Source organism: Seriola lalandi, unplaced genomic scaffold (genome assembly GCF_002814215.2).
Source record: "Seriola lalandi dorsalis isolate HSWRI2012SDOR001 ecotype SW California unplaced genomic scaffold, Sedor1 jcf7180002054576, whole genome shotgun sequence".
Lineage (NCBI taxonomy): Eukaryota > Metazoa > Chordata > Actinopteri > Carangiformes > Carangidae > Seriola > Seriola lalandi.
The window spans coordinates 1,422,666-1,445,590 of NW_019525129.1; the positions used below are offsets into that span (position 1 = coordinate 1,422,666).

Genomic DNA, 22,925 nt, shown 5'->3' on the forward strand with positions numbered 1-22,925 from the left:
ATGGCGGAAATAACGACTTCTTTACCACAAACAATGGCTTTAATAGACTGTAATGCAATGCAGGTATGTATAAAGAGCGATAGGGGGGATAGTTTGAGGAAAAGCAGGCAGACCAAACAGATATCACGATATACAATATTATTGTGTTTTATGTTTATGTGTAAACAATGCTGCCACTAAACAACAGTAGTTTAATTTGTCACACGCTAAAGTACAATGAACAGTAAGCAAAGCAGTGACATAAGGGTACGACTGTACAAAAACATAAATAAATTACAGAGATAAATTCCGATATTACTCTTTAGAAACATATTGCATATGATGGAAAATATTTTGATATTCCATACTATCAAATATCTGGCCAAGCCAATCAAAGAAGCAATGCATGTACTTTGCAAACTGATGATAAATAAGTGTGTGACAGTGTCTGAGGATTGATTATTCCTTTAAGTGCAAATGTATGTAAGCTGCCTCCAAGATTGGCATCTTGGATCATATACCTGTCAGTCATTAGACCACCAACCTACTGGCTACCATCTCCTCGCCTTGTTATGTTGACTTAAGGATGTGCTACCTTTTATGACCACAGGGTGTCAGGATACACTGAGAACTGAAACACACAACACATTGAAGTACTCAAAGTTGCTGAAGCTGCATTGGCATTAGCAGAGTCACCAGTAATCTGTCTCTGAACCACAGATTTATATAATAGAGGGGATTTTCTCTTCCCTCACTGTAAAGAATAAAAGCCCAAAGGCATGAGGGACTAAGAGAAACTTCTGGGAAGTTAAGTTCTCAGAATGGGGGAGTCAACTAATATTGTTCTGGACTGCCTCACAGGAGGGGGTGAAACACTGTCTCCCTTTCACTGCCTTCTCTTTTTAACCTCCTCCATTCTTTTGTCTTTCCTTTCCCCTGATCTCTCCATCTTTCTCTTAAGTATCTTTATTTTCTCTCCCATTTTATTTTCTGTCAGTCTCTCTCAGTGCGGACCATCTGTCCCCCCCGGTTCTCCCTGGAGCTCAGGGGAAACTAATGGGGTTTCCATCAGGCACATACGGACCATGGTTTAGCCGGCACCCTGTGGCGTTATATAAGAGACAGACGACTGCTGATCAGCGTTATGTCATAACGAGAGATGCCTTGTTTCGCTGACAAACCAGAGAGGCTGCCAGCAGGGCAGAAAATTCACCTCCCACCTTCAAGTCGTGGATTAATCAGATCGAATATTTACCAGCCTCTGAATGCTTAACTTTGTCTTGTCTCTCATTTTATTTTCTCCCACACTGAATAAACCTCCCTGACAAATCATGCCTCTACCTGTCAGATATCTCTCAGGGAGCTGAGCCCTTGCTCTATTGAAACATCGCCGTGACAGCCAGGCAGAGGAACAGCTTACTCCACTGCCAAGAAAAGCTCTGACTGTGCTTACTCTGCTTGTACTGTTCGTGTGTTATTTGCTTTTAGTAGTAGGAAGAACATTTTGCTGACATCAGTCAACTCATGACCGATTCACTTACAAACTTTTACAAGAAAGGTAGTAATGTGTGATGTAATCTCAGTCAGGAGGAGTTTCTTCTTGCTTGATCTCATTCCACATTAAAGTCATAGAGAAATGATGAATTTAACTGCCTTAAAAGCCCTATGCTTTTCCTTAAACACACAGTATGTAACTTATGCCAATGGGAATCTTACAAAAAACAAGCTAGGCCTATTTCACTATCAATGTCACACAATCATGTTCCTTCACAGAAGAAGCCAAATTACTTGTGTAATCATTGTCAGGAGTGATCGTGGTTAAATTGATGGTGATGCAAGAGTCTTAGGACACAGCTGTTTGATTCTTTTGAATGTACAAGGCCTATCCTGCTCATTAAGTGATTGGTAACATCAGGGTTTTGTCACTGAGGCCAAACCACCAATTGGTATAAATTCAAAGCCTCTAGAAGTAGTCTTGAAGCACATGTTGCTCTTTGAACATGGCTAAGGTGAAGAAGGAGCTAACCAGTGAGCAACAGGTTCGAATAAAGGCCTTTTTTGATGCTGGCTGGAGTTACTGCCGCATAGCCAAGGACTTGAGATGCAGTCCAAGCACTGTAAAATACACTTTAGACCGCCAATCCACACCAGAACCGAAAGGGGAGAGGTAGAAAAAATAAACTTTCAGACAGACAAGTGAAGCATCTCAAAATTCGGTCTTAAGGACCGAAGAAAGACCTCACGAGAACTGCGTGACGAGATCAACACCACAATGACTAATGGTGCAACAGTGTCTTCAAGAACTGTGTGTCGGAAACTGGGAGAAGAAGGACTTGTTGGCAGAATAGCAACAGAAACCATTGCTGAAAGAGGAAAATAGACTGAAACGCCCGAAATTTGCAAAAGAACACAAGAAATGGACGAAGGAAGATTGGTACAAAGTGTTGTGGACTGATGGGTTTGGCAACAAGCGAAGAGTGTATGTTCGATGGAGGGAGGGGGACAGATTTAAAAATGAGTGTCTCTTGCCAACAGTTAAACACGGAGGGGGTAGCATTATGGTGTGAGGCGCCATTTCAGCCTCAGGAACTGGTGACTTGATGGCATCATGGATAAGAAAGTATACCACAACATTCTGGTGAGGCACGGAGAACCATCTGGGAGTCGTCTTATTGGGCCTGGATTTATTTTCCAAGAGGACAATGACCCTAAACATTCTTCTAACTATTGCCGGAACTACCTGCGACAGAAGGAATCTGCTGGAACATTGAAAATGATGGACTGGCCCCCTCAAAGTCCAAACCTCAACCCCATCGAGAAAATTTGGAGCGAGTTGGAAAATAAACTGGACATTCAAAGGAAAGCATTTGGCTTGAGTTGCAGAAGGCATGGGGTAACATTAGTGTTGAAGTTCTCAGGAAATATATTGACACTATGCTGCAAGAAGTGGACATACCAGATATTAAAGTTAACAGTGGATAAAAACAGTAGGACTCACTTCATCTGATATTTGTTGTGTTCAGAGCAACCATCTGCATGTTTCATGAACACTGTGAAATTAAATCATGTTTTCTAGGCAAAAAAAACAGGTCAATATTTTCATTTCTGTCAGGTGTTCTAATAATTTTGGCCACCACTGTGTATGTGTGTGTGTTTTAAAAAAACTTGTGAAAAAGATATGTATTGAAAGCAGTTTACAGTTTAACAATAGACTTTATTGTCCAAATGACATCAGTGCACTGAAATGGGAATCCAATAAAATAACTAGAAATAAAAAACATAAAAACAAATATATAATATACCTATATATATATGTGTGTGTGTGTGTAACTTGAATGAAAACAAAGGATCAAACATACATAAAATGCTGCCTATATAACTTGACCCGAGCATTTCTCACTGACACATGATCATAAAGGATATTATGTCATGACAGGTGACCAAATGAAACATACTGTCTGTAACCATGATTAAAATCACAGATTTCTCTGGTTGGAGAATTGATAGAAACATCTGGGATAATGTAAGAACACAACTCAACAACATACAGAACATAAGTCTAGTTTTCTTTAGACATTTTAATGTGGAAAAGTAACTCATGGCCCTGAACACTCCAAATGTCCAGGCTTCAACTCATTCATCTACATCAGAAAACACAGACTGATCTTCTGAAGTTGAAGTTCGACCTGTTCGAACACGTGCTGCTCTGAAGCCTCTAAGGTCATTAAAAGTCAAACTATCTGCTCAGATAAGAGAGAGAGAGAGAGAGAGAGAGAGAGAAGAGAGAGAGAGAGAGAGAGAGAGAGAGAGAGAGAGAGAGGCAGGCAAGAACAGATTTTACAGGGAAGTGCTGAATGTCACAACAGAGTATCTGCACCAGTGAGATATCTAACACTTTAACACCTTGTGTTAAACCTGTTGGTTTGCTGAATTGAAAGACAGTATACTGTCAACAGTACCTGCTGACAACCTCAAGTGTCTGTCCATCTAAAACTAAACTGGATGTAAACCAACAGTGACACAACCACAGTAGATTAATGCATAGAGCTGTCAGTTCTGAATGCAACTAGCAGCAACTCTGATGGAATCACAGTAACAACTGGAGATTTTGTCCCCACAACCTTCATATTGCTTGTTTTGTCTGACTAACAGTTTAAAATCCAAATATTCAATTAACAGAGACTAAAAAAACAAGGAAAACCAGCAAATCCTCACATTTGACAAGGTGAAACCTCAGATTTTTCACATGATAAATGACTTAAAAGATTAACTGATCATCAAAACTGTGTGAATCAATGAGTCAATCAGCTAAATGTTTCAGTACTAGAAAGAAAAAACCCTCAGCCGCTCAGTTGCTGTTAGCAACAGTCACAGAACTATAAAATGCTTTCACCAAGTCTTGTCACACAGTTTCAGCTTGTCTATGTAACAATGGAAGAATGTTCTCCAGTGTTTCAAACATAAAAGTGAAGACAAAACACAGTTCAGTGTGGGAGTGATGTTATCACAGCACACAGACAAAGCAGGAACATTACTGTAGCCCAGGCTGGTCTGAGAGCAGTGAGCTGGATGTCTCACTCGGACGTCATAATCAACTCAAGAAATACAGAACAGGGGTTTCAGATTTCTACAGCATGTGTATTTACATGAAATAAAACCAGGCTGTATCAGTGCTACTGAATATTCATCCTTTCATCCATTACCACGTATGCTTTTAGGGTCCCAGGGCGGCTGGAGCCAAACCCAGCTGATGTTGGGTGAAGGCGGTGTACACTGTGGACAGGTTGCCATTTAATAGCAGATAACATGCTTGTATTCATCATCCTATTCATACCAGAGAACATATGAGATGGATGGAGGAACGCAACAGCTGCATCTGCCTCAATAACATGAAATATGTTTTACTGCAAAACAAGGCAGCGTTGTACTCAAACAGTTCTCACTGTGTTTGTTTTCTACCACACTAACTCAAGTGCTGATGAAAATCTGTCCATCACAGGCACCTTCTGTCAAACAAGCTTGCCTGGAAGCAGTATGATGAGGTTTTCCCGATTAGAAACATTTGTCATCTTTATTCCGTTAACAGTATGTGATCGTCCACTGTGAGTCAAATGGTACGTATCAACATCCTGTTGCAGCATCATTGGGCTCCACTGATTTTCGATGGATGTGGGAACTTTAAACAGTGAACCAGCTTGTAGGAGAGTGGAAAACACTGAGTCTGTTTTTTTGTACCAACAGATATTCAGTGTAGTTGGCGCAGATAACCCCAGCCTGAGGCCTGGCAGAGGGTCTCTCATTGTGCCCATCAAAGACTCCCTTTAACCCCCAGAGTCACATGGACACAGGGCTGCTTGCCCATGTCACTTGGCAGAGTGCATAAGGAAGACAACCACATCATTCAGAGGACTGGCCACAGTTTATACTCCTCTCCTCTTGTCTCTCTCTCTCTCTCTCTCTATCTATCTTTGTTGAATGTCACACCCACACCCTAAAGCAACACTATCTGCATTTTCTGATCTTCAACAGGATTTCACTGATACATTAACAAGTTAAAATACTGAGGTGATTGATAATGAATATATTCATCTTTCTCTGTCTCCACCCAACACACTGATGGCGTCAAAGGACGAGACCAAAATGATCTATACTTTTCTTCTTCGTCACCAAATCCCACGAAAAGACTCAAACCAACAATGAACTGATCCAACTAACAACAACTGTCTGTGTATTCAGAGCCTGATGTATCTGATTCCTCTGAGCCATAGAGCTGCATTGTTTCCGAAAACACAGTCAAACACATCAGTGAGTCACAGTGTAGAACTGAGACATGTTCCTTCATCACAATGAGCACATACACTGTAATAATAATAATAATCATAATCATAAACTTTGTCCGTATAGCACCTTCCATACAAGTAATGTGGCACAAAGTGCTTCACATGAAAAGAAAAGACATTGTTAAAAGCACTGATCTAAAATGAAAAACATTAAAAACATTAATGGAAAATGAGACAAAATAATGAATAAAATAATAAATCATTAAATAAGCAAAGAAGTGCTGAGCAGTACATAAATGTGGCGTAGATTATTTTGACCTTATCCCACCTACACCATCCTACTGTTTCATCTGTTTTAACCCACACATGAAAACAATTAACAACAAATGAACTGTTTCCTTCTGTTTGAGTAACATTTGTTATAAACTACAATGTCCAGCTGTTTGGAGAAAGTATTAAGCCTTTTCTGAAAAATGTACCTATATTTTATTTCAAAAGTTTATGTCTTCAGTAGGAATGTATGGAAATATATAGAATGGCACAAGCCTCATTGCTTTTCCTTTAATATCAATTTATCTGCAAGTATTTAATGTTTCCTTTCAGTATGATTTCTATCATTAGTTTTACACACATACACATCTTAAGTGGTAACCTGTGCTTCTGTGGTTTGTAGTTTGCCGTGTTATTAAACCGACAATGACTGATTTTTAGCCACTTGAGGGCAGCAGAAACAAGTTGTGAACACAACGCTGACATGTTGGCCTGCGACATTATGAGAGCGGTGAGAGTGAACCAGAAGAGTAAAGTTGTGTCCAGACAGATAAACAATGAGCTGAAACTCGCTATAAAGCTTTGTAAAGCAGAGTGAAGTTGCAGATTTGGGGGATAACTTGCTGTGGCTTCATCACTGCAAGCGATCACCTTCAAACTCTCAGTTATAACTTATGATCCTAAGATCTTTTACCTTATTAAAACATGTAGGTGAGAACAACCAGGATCCAAAAGACCAAATCTAAAAACTGGTCAAAATGGCAAATTTAACAAAGCCTCTTCCAGAGAAGATCTGCAGCAAATCAGCGTTTATTCAGATTTTTACATATACTGTATGTACATATCTACATAGTTAATAATGAGGGAACTGAGCAAAATATCTATTTGAGTCTTGTAATTCAAAAGTACTCACTCTTCAAAAGAAAATCTGAAGGCATCCACAAATAATGCAAAATAAATAAATAAACAAATAAAAATATAGAAAAGGTCTTTCTTCAGTGTTTTTAAGCCGGAGCCTCCTCCACATTGCCCAGCAGCCAATGGCATCAGATACACAGGCACACGCATGCCAACACCCACACACACACACACACACACAATCCATACACGCATAGCAAAACACATTAAGCTCTTTACAAAGCTGTGCATTCACTGAATGTTAGTGTTAATGTGTGTGAGTGTGCATGTGTGTGTGTGTGTGCGCACGCGTGTGTTAGATGATCAAAAGAGTTCTTTAGAATAAACATTCCTTCCTCTGCTTTCATGCTTCCTTTCTCCTCCTCACTCACTGGTGTTAACCATTTCCTACATGGAGCCGCACATAAACACTGCACACACACGAGCAGCAGACGAACACGGTGCTCAGGCTCCCCTGCAGACACAGCCGCACTTCCAAATCCATGAGACTAGCAGGCCTCGCTGAATGCACAAACCAGAGTTTGGCAGTCTTAAAATCACAGGGCGCAGCATGCATGTGATTTCTCCTTTTACACGTCTAAATCTAAATGTGCTCTCATGTAAATTGAAAAAGCATTTGTATAAACCTGCATTAAGTGAAGTGGCTGAGAGTTGTGCCACCGCAGACACTGACGTGACGGGGCTGAAGGTGACCAACGCAGATCTGCTCTGCTCATCACAGCTGAACTCAGGGAAAAGACAGACTTGCAGTGTTCAGTGTTTATGTAAGAGCAAAGCAGCAGAACTGACACTGAAGGCAACACACACACACACACACACACACACACACACACACACACACACACACACACACACACACACACAAAGCCTCAGGGATTGAGCAAATTATAAAGACACTCTGTGATTGTAGTGAAGGAACTGAACACATTGGTTGGTGTAGCATAGTTGCAACAATATATTCACAGTGTTTCCTGTTTTAAGACGTGGCTTCTGGCCGACTGTCTTCTCCGTGGTTATGGGTCATTCTTCTGTCTGAAGCTTCACTTTGCATTATGCATTGATCTGCTATAAATGGGCTCATACAGACCCAGACTGTGACGGAAATGGACACTAACAGTTCCTCTTAAAGAAAGACATCATCTGCAGTGATCAGAGTTTGTTACGACTAAATCAGTCACTTTTCAGAGCGAGCTACGTCTGTTGTTCGTGGTCAAAACAAAGACATTTGAAAATGTCACCATGAGCTCTAGGAAAGAGCTCAACATTAGGTGAGATTTTTCAGACCTAACGGTGAACTGATAATTAAAATAATCATCAGTTGCCTTAAGTGTCAGTGCTGCGCCCCAGATGCTGACAAAACACTGTAATCAGCACTGGTGCAGCTCCTCACTACTCAGAAGTGAATTCATTTGTCTGTTTCAGATTGCATAACCAGTGTGTGTGCACAGAAAAACATCACTGGTGTGCATTCCTTTACAGTCAATAATAAAGATTATAAAAATGTAGAATGATGATTCTCTCTGATTAACATTTATTTATTCAATACTGACACCAGCATGAATAAGTCATCGAATAAATACTCTGACACACCAGCCAATCAACCTAATGAAGGTCAGATCTGTGCTGTTTTTAATTTTAGGTTTGTAGCTGTGCTGCATTACACTAAGAGGCTTATGATGAGGACAATTCATTGCAAGGATAATCTTAAAACAACAGCTGATAATGACAAATTCAGCAGGAAGGAGGAAAAGTTCAGACTCAGAGAATCCTGACAACACAAAATGCATTCCTGATGTTCGATTTAACTGAGTCCAGAGAACAGAGCTGTACAGACAGGTAGAATATATATACATATATATTCTGAATTTCTGCAAACACTATCACTGCTGTCAGTCTAATGGGAAGTAATTCAATGAGAATAATTTGGCTAAAATTACCCTGCAAACACAGAAAGTTAGAAAAAAAAGTACATTAAAAAAACGGACTAATGCTCATTTACTCCCTCAGAGACATTTCGAAGAAAAGAACTAACTGCAGTTAGTATTAAATGGCAGTAAACTGAGCTCTGACAGTTCTGGAAGCAAATTATTCCAATGAAAGTGAAGGTCAAGTAATCCAAAATTCCCCTAATTACATGAATGAAGGTGGGGGGGTGGGGTGTTAATGAATTGCATCACAAATTATGGAAATTATAGACAACAGTTCACATATTGGCAGTGACTCTCTCAGCTCTCATCATCTTGGCCAGCAATGAAACAAGTGTTGAGATGCTTTAGGCAAGCTGTCGCTCGGGGTGCTGAGAGGAGACTGAAGGCAAGACACAGCAGAGATAAACAAGAGGCAGGAAATGTTAACATCTCACTGCTGCTGCAACACACACAAAAACAACAACCTCCATTCAGTGAAATCACTTGGAGGTGGTCTAGTTTCCTAACGTATCGACGAGTGGGTGCAGCTTCTGTTATTTAACCTGAGTCAAAATACGGTTTGCAGCAGGAAAAAAGAAACAGATTACATAAGAGAGTTAAAACTCCTTACTGAACAAATGCTCTGTCACCATCCACACGCAGGGAGATTCATCATCTACATGCCAATCAAATCTGCATAATGCACGTGTGTGATCTGACCTCAGCAAAGTGAAAACAGTCTTACCTTCTCCAGCCGTCATGGTGCAAAGCTGCCCTCAGCTCTGAAGCCAGAGAGGAACGATGCTACACAGCGGATAGCTCAGCTCTCTCTCTCTCTCTCTCTCTACAGTCTCTACCCTATATCTCTTGCCTACTGTTTACCTCTTGGTCCTGCTACAGAAATGGCTGCTTTGTTTTGCTCTTCCCTCCCTCTCTTCCATCTTTCCCTCTACAGTCTCTCTGCCCCCCTACCTCTCACTCTCCTTCTCCCTCCCCTCCCTGTTCCTTGCCTGTGTGACGACAACACCACAGCAGAGCTCAGCGCTCCCCCGCTCTGCCTCCATCTCTCATAAGTAGATCTGCGTACGTATTACAAGTATGAAGATGAGACAAGACAGAATTTGGGAATTATGTGTCACAACCTTCACAACTGAAATCCCTTGCAAAAGGCTTATAGTAGATGTCCGCATACATTTGGCCATATAGTGTCAACTTTCAGCACTTACTCACAATCTTTATTGTACATAATCCCTCCCTCTTTGCTAGTATTTATCTCTTCTCTGTACACCGAGTTTATTGTGGAGCTGTTAGCACAACTGTCACACTAAGCTGAAGGCCTGGGTGTGTGACAGCGCAGCTCATTCCCGCATCCACATTAACACCAGACATTCTTCTCAACTCGGAGGCAAAAGGAATTAAATTAAAATGAGACATCATCTGCAGTCACAAAGTCAATTTCAGCGCAGCTGTGAAAGAGAAACGTGGAGCCAAGCAGCTGATGGTGATGAATATGAAGCTTCACTATCTAATAACTGTTAAAATGAGTCACATTATAGCGTTTTTCCTCTCAGCTTTCCAAATGAACTTTCAACAACTGTGTAGACAGAATTAACTCAAGCAGAGATTACTGGGAAGGACGGCACAGGAAAAAAGTCTATCTTTATTCATTAGGACTCATATTCTGCAATATAACTCCAAATAAACGAATCAATTCATATCTACAAACTAAAAAGGTGAACGAGATTTGAATTGTCAGCATCTTGAAGTTAAAGCAGATTATCAACCATTGGATGTCAACCAGTGGCAGTTTCTTGGACTTGTGTTATAAGCTGAGTCATTTGTTCATCACATTACTTATTGGATTCTTTGTACTGAGTGAATCTGCTTTACTCTGATTTAATGATAAAAAAAATTACTGACCATTATGGAACTGCTTTAAAGGGGGACTCCAATTATTTATTGAATCAAAAGGAAAAAGAAAAAAAATCAAAGCAGCAGATGCCATGATAGTCTGAGTTTAATTCCCTAGTATGGATCTGGTTCCCAAAACCCTGCATTCTACATTTCCTATAATGCAAGTCAGCAGGGTCTTTTGTTAGACACTTCACACAGCCCCAGTTTGGCTTTCTGTTAAACCTTAAAAGTTGAAATAACCCCGGTGACATCATCAGGGTTATTTTACCGTCTTCAGGATGCTGCTTTAAATCATCCAACCCCCCATCCTTAAAGACAAGCTGGAAGGGATGATGGTGGATCCCTGCTTCACGTCCTGGATTGTGGATTACCTGACCAGACGACCACAGTACATCAGGCTGGGTAACTGTGTCTGAGGGACAGTGATGAGCAGCACTGGGGCTCCACAGGGAACTGTTCTGGCTCCGTTCCTGTTCATCCTGCATACGGTGGACTTTAAATACAACTCTGAGTCCTGCCACATCCAGAAATAGTCAGATGACACAGCTATTGTGGCGCATATCAGGAACGGGCAGGTAGAGGAGTACAGGGATCTGACGATGGCCTTCAGTGAATGGAACGACAAGAACTGCCTCCTTCTGAACACCTCCAAGACCAAGGAAATGGTCATGGACTTTCGGAGGTCTAGGCCCACCCTTCAGCCAGTCAACATTGGAGGGAAGGACATTGAAGTGGTGCACACTTATAAATACTTAGGTGTTCACCTGGACAGTAAACTGGACTGGTCCCTGAACACTGATGCCATCTACCTGAAGAGGCAGAGCCGGCTCTTTTTCCGCAGGAGGTTCAGGTCCTTTGACATCTGCAGTGAAATGCTGCACATGTTTTATCAGCCAGTGGTGGCCAGTGTACTCTTTTATGCTGCAGTCTGCTGGGGCAGCAGCATGTCCGACATGAACACAAGGAGACTGGACAAGCTGGTCAAAAAGGCTGGGTCTGTGTTTGGCAGGAGTCTGGACTCAGTCAGGACTGTTTTGGAGAGATGCATGCAATGTAAGATGGAGGCCATCTTGGACAATACCAACCGTCCTCTCCACAACATTCTGGCAGGACAGAGAAGCAGCTACAGAAGCAAATGTCTCATGTCACTGCGCTGCAGAACAGAGAGGTTCAGGAGATCCTTTGTTCTCACTGCCATCAGGCTATACAACACCTCAGCCAAAGGACGTGGACTCATTTAATTATTATTGTTTATTATTTATTATCAACTATTATATTATTATTACTAATGAGCGACTGGACACATGAATTTCCCCTTGGGGATAAATAATCTATCTATCTATCTATCTAGAGACACATACAACATCATACAACTTTTCACAGGCTGAGCAGTGCTCGTTGTGAAATGTGTCATTACAGTGTCACATGTAAAATCTGTGTAGTGCCCCTTTAATGCTGCCATACAAAGGAAGTCTACTGTACAGTATAGTGTCAGGTCGAAATGCGTTACCAAAATAAACTGCAGATAAAAATGGGTGGAGACAGAATGACAGCTCAAAGTTCAAAACGTTTGCCATTATCCCCAAGAAACTGAAAATCAGAAAACTATAGTATTCATTTAACCAAGCTACAGGAGTTTTCATTCGGGTTGAAATCAGGCTGCGTCACACACATTAGGAGAAATTTAACAGATTTCTTTCTCTCTAATCTCATGCACATACTACAAGATTTGAAAATAATGGTGCATCACACACTACAGGATATTATTAAGATTATTCTGACACACCTCATGGGATCTCACAGGGAAAAATATGTAAACAAAATGGAGACTGTGGTGGAACAACAGAAAACTAAAGCAGAAGGTTAAAACGAGTCTGGATGAGAAAATGTTTGGGGAGATCCGGTCAACTCGAGTTGTCTGTTCTTCAGCGAGAAGTGGAGGAGACTTAACTTCTTATTTTCAATATCTGTCAACAGCAGAATGCTAGCTAACGTTAGACTGCTTAGCAACACCGTCAGCTGCTTTGAAACTGACGTAATCACAATCATGATCATCCCAATTTTAAATGCTAAATATCAGACGTGTTTGATATTCAGATAATCTGGGCCGAACATTGGTACAGACCGCGGTTCAGAACCCGCTTGTTGGGGTTAAATCAGGCTGAAACTCCTGTAGTCTGAGTCAGGATTTACTCCACATCAGATTTGTTCTGGAGTGGTATCTGGGAGGAGGTGCTGCAGACGGTTTTGAAACGCTGAGTCCTGTCTAACTGTATTCTCCTCAGCTCAGCTGTTCTCACTGTAAATGCACAGGAACACAGTCAGCAGTGAAGGTGTTAGAGCACTTCCACCTGACACTCACAAATTAACAAATACTGGAAGAAACATCTGCCTTTTTATTGCAACTGCATCTCTTTTCTGTGTATTTTATAGATTTATAACGTTTAGAGTGACTCCTCTGGAGGCCTGTCTTGCTCTTTGGCTCCACAGATGGACATCTGAAATCTCCAATTGATGCCAAACTCCTGTGGAGAAAACTCATCTAATCTAGCTCCTGTCTGGCCTGCAACATGTCCTCCTCCCCTCTTCCACACACACACACACACACACACACACACACACAACATGGAAAATACAGTCTAACAGGAGCTGACGTGCCCAAATGGAGTGTGACGGAAAGACGAATGGTGATACAGGAGAGAAACAGCTGACGACAAGACAGAAGAAGCCTGCTATTTCAATCATCATAAAAAAAAAGTTCTGCTGTCACGGATAACTCTTGAATTTCACCCTGCACCACGTGACAAACAACCACAGATCCACAACACTGTCCTCAGCTCAGACCACTTCATCCTGAGCCCTGATTTTCATAGTGCATCTGCTCATCCTCCTCTATTTCCTACTGTGCTCGATGGGGAGGGAAGCTACAAAAACAATGACTTGACCAACGTCTGAGGGAGATCGACAAATGTTTTCTTCATGGATGCACATCAACATCATAATCGCCACATTAGAAACAAGGGAGACAGAGAAAGTCAACAGCAAACAGAAGCTAGAACAGGGAGCTGAAATAAGGACACACAGATGGACTCACCTGAGCCGGAGGATGAGATCATGTTCCCGGATCTTTGGACTTCATCGAATTTGCTGAAAATTACATTCAACCTATAAAAGCAGACAGAGAGCACAAATTAAAAAAAAATGCAAATAAGTGATGATTAGTATGTAGAATGGAAATGAAATAAAAGAAAAAAAGAAAAGTGGAGTAAAAACTGAAGCAGAGAGAAGGATGGACAGTAAAAGAACCGTGGACCAGATGACTGCTCCATCCATCCCTTCAGAGGTGGGAAGCTCTCCCTCTGCTCAGTGCAGGACGGACGGCCAAGACCAAAATAGACAGCGTCCAAAAACTGCCACATAGATGACGAACTGGCACTGAGGCCAGAGAGAGAGGGAGGAGAGAGGGATGGAGGAATGTAGAGACATATGGTCCAGGGTAAAAAAAAAAAAAAAAGGACAAAGAGGAGAAAAGGGTAACAGAGAAGTACTGTAGGTTTGCTGAAATGCGATATAAAAGAAAAAAAACAAACAAATACAGCTTGTCCAAATCTAAGATGTGAAATTCTAGCTCACTGTTCAAAGGGTTTGTCCAAGTGCTGATTAAAGCACACAGTGACCTCTGCAGTCTGAGGTATGAAATGAAGCCAGAGAGAGAAACCGCAGGAAGTTGTACTTCCATCTAGTGCAATTCAGTTGTTTTTTTGCTTGACAACCAACTTAATGATAAAAACATATCATTCAAACTAAAATACAGTTTTACAGTCGACCCTACAAGCTGGAGTGGATGAGATCAACCGTTTTAGTTGAAGAAGAATATAAACATAGTTACAGGTTGTCTTAAAGAGGCATTTAACCTCTGACAGTGGAGCTGCCGAGCTGAAGTGATCACATTCACCTGTTTGTCTTCAAAATGTGATGAATCTTACTGACAATACCAAATAAAGTTTTTACATGTATGTTAATTTAACAAAATAGGATGTTGTGCCCTTTTTTATGCTCTATATAAGCAATCAGAAAGAACAGGTTCAACACGTGCATGTATAAATGACGCCGTGAGTTCTACAGTTGTAGTGTTCGAAACAGCCACTAGGGGGAGACCTATATATGGACTGTTGTGGCCTGCTGCCTCTTTGTGTCTGAACATCTACGCAGCACTGTCGCATATAGGCTACACTGATGTGCTGCGTTTGTGTGAATATGAAAGGGTGAGAGAGAGATATTATACGAAACAGTAAAAACAGAGGGATGACAGGAGAGGGGCAGATGTAGTGAGACAGTGAGCGACAGGCTGGCGGCTTCATGTTGTCATACCGTGACTGTGGCAGGCCTTTTTTGCTGAGATCCATCCTCACCCTCTCACCCACATGTCTGTAGATCTCCACCAAGGAGCTCATTGCTCCGTCACGAACCTGATGACAACACCACATAAATTAATTTACAACTTACATAAATGTGAGTCTCTCTTTAAATCTTTACTACGTTTTTACTCTGCTTTTCCTTTGAAAATGTTTCATTACATTTGGAGCTTGATCCAACTGTTAGAGGAATAGATCTGACTGGTAATACCGTCAGAGGGCTGTAATACTTAATTCTTCCCTTTGGGGAAGAGGCTAAGTGTTGAAGCCTGATGGTGAACATGAGAGAAGTCTACATCTCATCAGGCAGATACAGTGAAACACTCTCTGACATTCACTTCACAGTGATATGAAACCCTCACTTTTGAGCGGTTGGAGCCCACAAATGGTATGTTACATTAATTAAGTGATAACTGTGTTAAATGGTTTAAATTATTATCAGTGTCGTCCATTAACCTCACATTACATTTATGGAAAAACACTTTTAACTAAAAACAACACAAACTACTTTGAGGTCTTTAAACCCAAGAATGAAATACATTTGACAACAGCAGATGTGGAAGCATGACCGGGCTTACCTGACTTGTGGGGTCCCCCAGGAGGTTACATATGTGGGGAACAATTTTACTCAAGGTCAGGCCTTGAGCTCCATATCTGGAAAACAAAACAAAACAAAAAAATTCAGCCTAATTAACAGATTAGCTGGAGGGGATGTACAGTAGCTTCAGACCACTTGACACTTTATTTTAAATGTTAAATTACTGTTATTTTCTCCATCAATTTACACTAACTAAACAACCCACATTGACAAACAGAAAGTGTGTTTTCAGATCCTTTGCTGTCGGACTCCAAATTGTGTTCAGGTTATTCCTGTTTGCTTTAATTATCCTTGAGATGTGTCTAGAAGTTGACTGGAGTTCACCTGGGGCAAACTGAACTGACTGGACCTGTAAATCCCACAATTCACACTGGAAGTCAGGACCAAAGCCAGCCATCAAGTCCAAGGGAAAACTACAAAGAATGTTAATGAGGGTTTTTCTTCTATTGTTACCAAGATGATAAACACCACAGAAATGGGAGAAGGCATTAGGCTCACGTGTTCAGTGTGGCGATGAGGCAAAGGCACACTCCTTCTCTGGTCCTGTTGTTCTTGTGCTTGAAGCCTCCCAGCATCCTGTCCCAGACGTACTGCAACACAAAACATTACAGCTCACCCATACTATGTTTTTGAGGCTGACACCGATGCTGATATTATAGGGTTCCTTTATTGGCCATCAGTAATTTCTTTTAAAATAAACAAGTAACAATCATGATACAGATCCCAGGGATGCTTGATTTTGAAGAACTGTGACCAGAATAGAGACTGAGCTTCATATTTGATAATCTAAATTAAACTAGTCTCTGGTGGACAAATTATGTAATGCTGACACTGTTTCTAAATGACCTTGACCCTGCTTCTGACATTTACATCAATATATGGCCAAGTATTTTATTTTTGGTGTTGTTATGAATCATTGCAATAACACACATCAAACGACAGGAAATAGACAGCAACTACCCAGACAGTCAATAACCATTTTATCCATATCACCTTTATCATGCCTTGCACCAATTACTGGACAAAAAGGTACAGAAAAATAACTGGCTTTTCAAAAGGTTAAATATCACTAAGTGAATCTCTCCATTTGATATCATTGATTAAAATTCTATAGCTATTATATATTATTCTATATATATTATTCTATTCTATAGCTAATAGATGTGAGTTCTGTTCGATCAAAATATCGAAGCTTTGAAAATCAGATGAATGACGGAATGGAAACATTACCTCTCTCAGAGAAACATGTTAGTGTGTGAGAGTGTGTGTATGTGTTAGTACCTGCGGGGTGGCAGCTTGCTCCATGATCTTTAGCAGCACTGTTTGGTCCTGGTCTCGCACTTGGTCTTTGGCATCTCCCAAACGATCGATAAGGCTGGGCAGAACTGAGGAGAGAAGCACACGAGTAACCTTAACAAAAGAATGGGAGTGAGATGCACCCGAGTGTAACAGGTAGGCTGAAATGAATGAACTAAAATCTTAAGTAATTACAAATCTTCTCAATTTTAAGCAGTTTTATTTGTTTTTAGTCAAAGCCCAAAGAATGACAACTAATTAGAAAAAATAAAATGTTTGAATTATTAAAGTATAATGAAAGGTCCAGACTAAAGAACCAACTGCAACAAAAGTCCAAACACTTCATTAAGGAGACAATCCTTTATTTTTTTTAGTATTTTATATGTCTGCTTTTATTTTTGATGACAGATTTGATTGGCCGGTCAGTGGGGAGATGATTCTTCTCAGCCACTCTTTGCTGGAGCAGTTTTTGTTGCTCAACCTTCCACTTTAAAATTCTCCTGTGCGTCGATGTAAAATTGTGTGGGCGTCATTTTGAGGACGGCCACTGGCCCATCTGTTACATGGCTCCTTCTAACCACTGCTGCAGCTGAGTTTCAGCTCATGCTCAGTTGCCTATTGATGCTCCTGCAGTTCTTCACCATGTGCAGCCATGTTGCATTAGGCACAACACAAAACTGAAAAAGCTGTGATGTTCACTGGTTATCTTATAACCTTGTTCATACAGTCAACTAGAAATCACAAGAGTAATCACTTTTTTTGTATTGAGGTTGTACTCTTGGACCATTTTTCAATTCAGTCTCTCTAAACTGTTTGTGTTTAATTATACATAAGATCAAATTTCCTACACTTCAGCATCAAAATAAGCAAATTTTTGTAAAATGAGACCGTTTGGAATCATTTAACATTTTACTGATGTTACACAGAGACACAACTAAACAAAAAAGCAGGCAAAAGCAAACATCCAATGTTTAGACTTTAGAAAGGTAGAATTCATGTCTGGATTTGTCTTTTGAGCAGACAAACAAAAACATGTGGAGGAGGGAGACACGATCTGAGATGTTTAAGTAATTTATTCTAATTAAATTAAGTATAGAAGAGGAGAAGAGCAGACAGTGGGCATCAATAAAGAGGGTGATACTGAGGTGAGAATGATCGTACTCAAGACAATAGAATCTAATTGCTCAGTTATTCAACTTTAGAGGATGATGAAGGCGGCGGCCATCTTGGGCCTGGGCCCTAATTCACACTCACAAATCAAAGGAAAAACAACTGCCCAAGTTGGGGGCTGTATTTAAAATCTTCTGTTGCAAAGGATTATGGGTAATCCAATCATTTTTATATTTGTAAGCGTCTGTTGTGCTTATGAATGAAACTGGCTTCCTGTAACATTCACAACATCAAGATAAAACATCTGAGACTGAAGTGGCAATTAAACTGTATGTTCACTGCTGCACCATGACCAGGGTCATAGTGTAATATTTAACCTAAGAAAAGTATCCTTCAAGAAAGGATCAGCTCAACTGAGAGGTATTGGGACTTCTCTAGGTAAAGGGGAAAATGATTAACTAACAAGAAAATAAAATGAGGTATGAATGATCCCATAAAATCTAACTTGATAAAATGAAACCTAAAATTCTGATTTATTTCCATTTCTTTGTTTCAATAGTTGAATCACTGGGAGCATAAAAGACAAAAGGGAACATTGATTAAGGTGATTACCAGATGTAAATGGCTCCTTGCTCTGAAACCTGAGGATTTGGGCTCCATTAAAACAATTATGAAAAGATACAATGATGGTAGATACAACATCACAGATGAAAACTAAGAACCTTACCTGTTCCCACCTGGGCCCTGAATCGCTCCTGTAACCTTGTCACTAAGGCAGATAAGAGGTCCAAGCCGAGCAGAGCCACCTGGTGGAGACACAACATAAAATAAAGTTATATGTAAATGTAATTTTAAAACAATATTTCTTTAAAATAAACTCTATAAACCCTAAAATGTATAATTTACAATGAAGACGCAAAGGAATAACAATTGCTACAACCCTGCACAAGCTCCGGCTGAAGGCTGTATTCAAAATCGTCTGCTGCAGAGGACTATGGGTAATCTGAACATTTTTATGTTTCTAAGCTTCTGTTGTGCTTATGAATGAAGTTGACCTCCTGTTACCTTCACAACATCAAATATAACACATGTAGGCCTGAAGTAGAAAATAAAATGCTGGTTCAGTGCCGCACCATGACTGTGCACCCTCTGTCCACATATTGATATATAAACACAGGCCCCTCCCTCAGCACCTTTCCTTGTCATGGGGTGAGAGCAACTCAATGAACGACTAGTGAGAGTTGCCCTGCCAGCACCATAACAACACATTCGCATCACCTGGACTTCTGTCCGGAGCATGGTGCAATTTTTGGCAACGCTATACATGTTAATGAAACAATAACATGATAAATTCTTCTGTCTGGTAGCATTGCTTTTCTGCCATCTAGTGGCAGCCCCACATACCAACATCATGATTGCCACACAATGTAATACATTAACATTATTAATTTTTTCTCATATCGCATTAATATATCATTTCCAGCATGCTTCGACTGACAGGTATAAATTGTTTCATGCAACTTAAATCTTCTCTGTGCAGGACTTTCTACTCAGGAATCTACTGTCACCTACTCATTTCGATTTTAAGCCATTGCATATTTTCTTGCTGTCTCCCACTGGGGGAACAGGTAGAGAGTGTAGAGGGCCTGGCAGAGGGCCTGGTGTCTACAGGCCTAATCCTCTGATCAGTCCCTTTGTTCTCCAACTGGAGGGGAATTACAGTAATTAGACTGATGACAGGGCTCCAACAAAGACTGGATGAGAGGGATCAGTGGAGTTTTAACAATGGTGTAAACCTCCACAGAAACTACTTCTCAGTTTGAAACGCTAATCTCAAATCTATGTTCAGCTCTTCCTCGATGCAGGAGGTCGGTCTAACCTTCCTGAGTGTGACAACTGGAGGTAAACACTCGCTCTCGTTCCTTCTCTGAACTCGGGGAGGTTGAGTCACAAAGGGACCATGGCAACAACTGCACCCTGTGTTTGAGTGTGAGTTCAGCACAAGACTAGACACAGAAAAACAGGGCAGCCCAGTCTGGTACAGATGAGAGCAGACAGGCTCCTCCTCTTTGCAGACAGATGGCCAACTCTATTTTGCTGTCATCCAAATTCAGACCCCCCCAAAACACACACACACACACACACACACACACACACACACGACCCCCCTCAAGGCTCTGGACAGCAAATCTCACAGTCATCATCCCTTCCCAATTCCTAAATCCTCATACCCAGCATGCTTGGTACTCATTTCCACTGCGCCTCTTATGTTGAATATTTTTGTTTGCTACAGCTGAAATCAGAAATCTGTATGAGCAGATATTAAATAAGACCAATCCAACACCTGGATATCCCTACATCCACCTTTACAATTTGAAATGTGTGTTGTGAACAAAGTTACATACAAAGACAGAGTGTATGAAAAATTAAACATGAGGCCTTATACATAAATATAAATACATCTTTTCAGGGATCATACTGTTTGCTGTCTTTCATGGTGCCTCTTTTGTTTTTCTAATACAGACACCTACCAACTCACAGCCTGAGGCTTTCTTTAACCTGACCTTTTAAAAACCTGTGAGACTTGGGCATGAGTTCAACTCTGCATTCACACTGTTTTCTACCAACCAGGACATGTTGGAAAAAGGCAACACCGTGACAGACTTAGCTTGTGCATATTTTTGCATTGTGATGATTTTGTGGTGATTCAGACAGAAAATAGTCCTGAATTAAGACAATATATGCGGATGCGTTGGTGAATGATGCATTTCGAGGTTTATCAGCCGTGAAAACACAGCGGTTTATAATACTCACAGATATTGTGTACTGTATTTTTAAAACAGCAAAACAAGCAATTACTTTATCTTTCATTGTGACGGAGGTAATCAGTACAAATACTAATAACTGTTCATGTTGTGAAGTAATCTACCACAACAGCCGACACAGCGCATCGTCAGGTGAAATGGTTGCAGCAAAAGTCTCAAGTTCAACTTCTTTGCCGTTTGTCGTCTGTGCTGCACCGACTGACTGGCCTCATTGAAATGCATTTTTTCATTCAGGGCTGATGCTGGTCTGAACACAGCCTTCATCTTCAGGTTTTGAGACCACAAGCAAAGCCTTCATCATAAGATCTGAGGTAGTGCACTGGCTCATGAAGAGCTAATAAACATGTCATTTATCAAGCATCCAGATTTAAATCTTCAAATCTATGTCCAATCTAAAGCATAGCCAATGAAAGTATGAAAAGATGTGATCTCTTTGCTTTGTACAGTACCAGTTAAAAGTCTGTAAATAAAAGCTTGATGGCTTGATTGACACGCTAGACAAATGTAAAATCATTAACATTGTGAGGTATAGATTTGTTTCACCAACAACTACACACAGTTTGAATGGGTGTGAATGGTAAATGTATTTGCAAAGCAGAAAACCACTACACCCAGACTCATCCAATCACAGTCTGCTAAAAATGAACAAATCTTTCAGTCTTGAACTGTCACCATGTGTTCAGACATTCAGACAGCGGCAGGCTGTCTCTTGTCTTTCACTCAATCTATGGCTTTGGGGTCTAAAGGTCTAAGACCATACTGTGCCATATTTGTTTTGTGGAAGAATCTGCACTTTGTACAGTCTCAACCTTTCTCATCTCCCTGTTCTTTACTCTGCCTGTTCCCACTTCACACTTTCACACCTCTGACACTATAAAGCTGAAAAAGACTTCCTGCTGCTTTTTCTCTCTTTGTAGCTGCACGGCTGAACTGGCTCATGAACAGGGTTGTGCCAGTTCACACTTGAAAAGAACTAGCTCAAAGTTCAGATCATACAGATGAAAATGAACTAATTCACGTTCATAGTTCATTTCTTAAAATTTTGAACTAAGTTCACAGTTCCAAAAATGAAGTAGTTCACGTTCATTTGTTCCATTTTTTAAAACATAAATAGGCCGCTCTTCTCTTTCAATAGATCCTCCTTCTACCATCCATCATCAGCCCCAAATCGCTGCCACTCCCAAACTAAATGAATTATTGTACACCACTGAAGAATCACAGACATGAGTTACATTTAAAATGCGTATATAAATATAATCAGTCTTCACTTGTTCACAAAACTGCTTCAAATGCTCAAACAAACTCCAGCTCCAGCAGTACTAGATGAATCTGTACCGTCTGTACTGTCTGTGCCGCTAACACTAGCCAAGCTGGGCCGTGTCTATGTAGACGCCATTCGGCGTGCCGTAAAACTGTCGTAAAACGTGAGCGGCATTGACTTTAGCGAGAGCAAAGATCCTCTACACAGAAGATACCGCATTACAGGCAGTGGTATGAAATGGGACACAGTTCCGGGCTCCTAAGTGGGCGATGTCCCCCAGCCCCTCCCTCAAGCCAAGACAACCGGCATGAAATGTGACAGTAGCTAATATTAAAATCTGTCCTTGTCTAGACTTACCTCTCTGCATCCTTTGGGAAAGAAAAGACAGATCTGTTTTTCTTGTTATTACAGCCTGTTGCTGCACAAAGCTCGGGCATTTTTAACACTAACTGATGGATTACTTGTCCCCGCCAAAAGATTGACAGATCTCGTGAGAGTATGGCGCTGAGACAGAGGCAGGTCTCCAATAAAGTTAATCTTCCCCTGATCTGAAAAATGTCATTTTGACGTAAGAATGTTCTGAAGACGTGACGCTAGTGAGAACTGGGTCCAATATTTATTTCGGTGACTATGGAGCGAAAGAATCGGTGAC

General features: G+C 40.8%; 1 protein-coding gene and 1 non-coding gene across 2 annotated transcripts in view; one reads left to right on the forward strand and one right to left on the reverse strand.

Moving 5' to 3' along the window:
- The window catches only part of clasp1a (cytoplasmic linker associated protein 1a), a 92,497-nt gene that overhangs the window by 41,109 nt on the left and 28,463 nt on the right, over positions 1–22,925 (reverse strand). Inside the window, exons 3-8 of the mRNA XM_023417591.2 lie at positions 18,915–18,993; positions 17,063–17,166; positions 16,280–16,371; positions 15,762–15,837; positions 15,140–15,237; positions 13,863–13,933 (exon numbers count right to left, since the gene is read on the reverse strand). Coding sequence (XP_023273359.1) covers positions 13,863–13,933; positions 15,140–15,237; positions 15,762–15,837; positions 16,280–16,371; positions 17,063–17,166; positions 18,915–18,993 — 520 coding nt within the window. The remainder of the gene's footprint in view (positions 1–13,862; positions 13,934–15,139; positions 15,238–15,761; positions 15,838–16,279; positions 16,372–17,062; positions 17,167–18,914; positions 18,994–22,925) is intronic.
- LOC111663466 (U4atac minor spliceosomal RNA) lies at positions 19,380–19,504 on the forward strand. The gene has a single exon (XR_002761386.1). It is a non-coding gene; the product is annotated as a U4atac minor spliceosomal RNA (small nuclear RNA).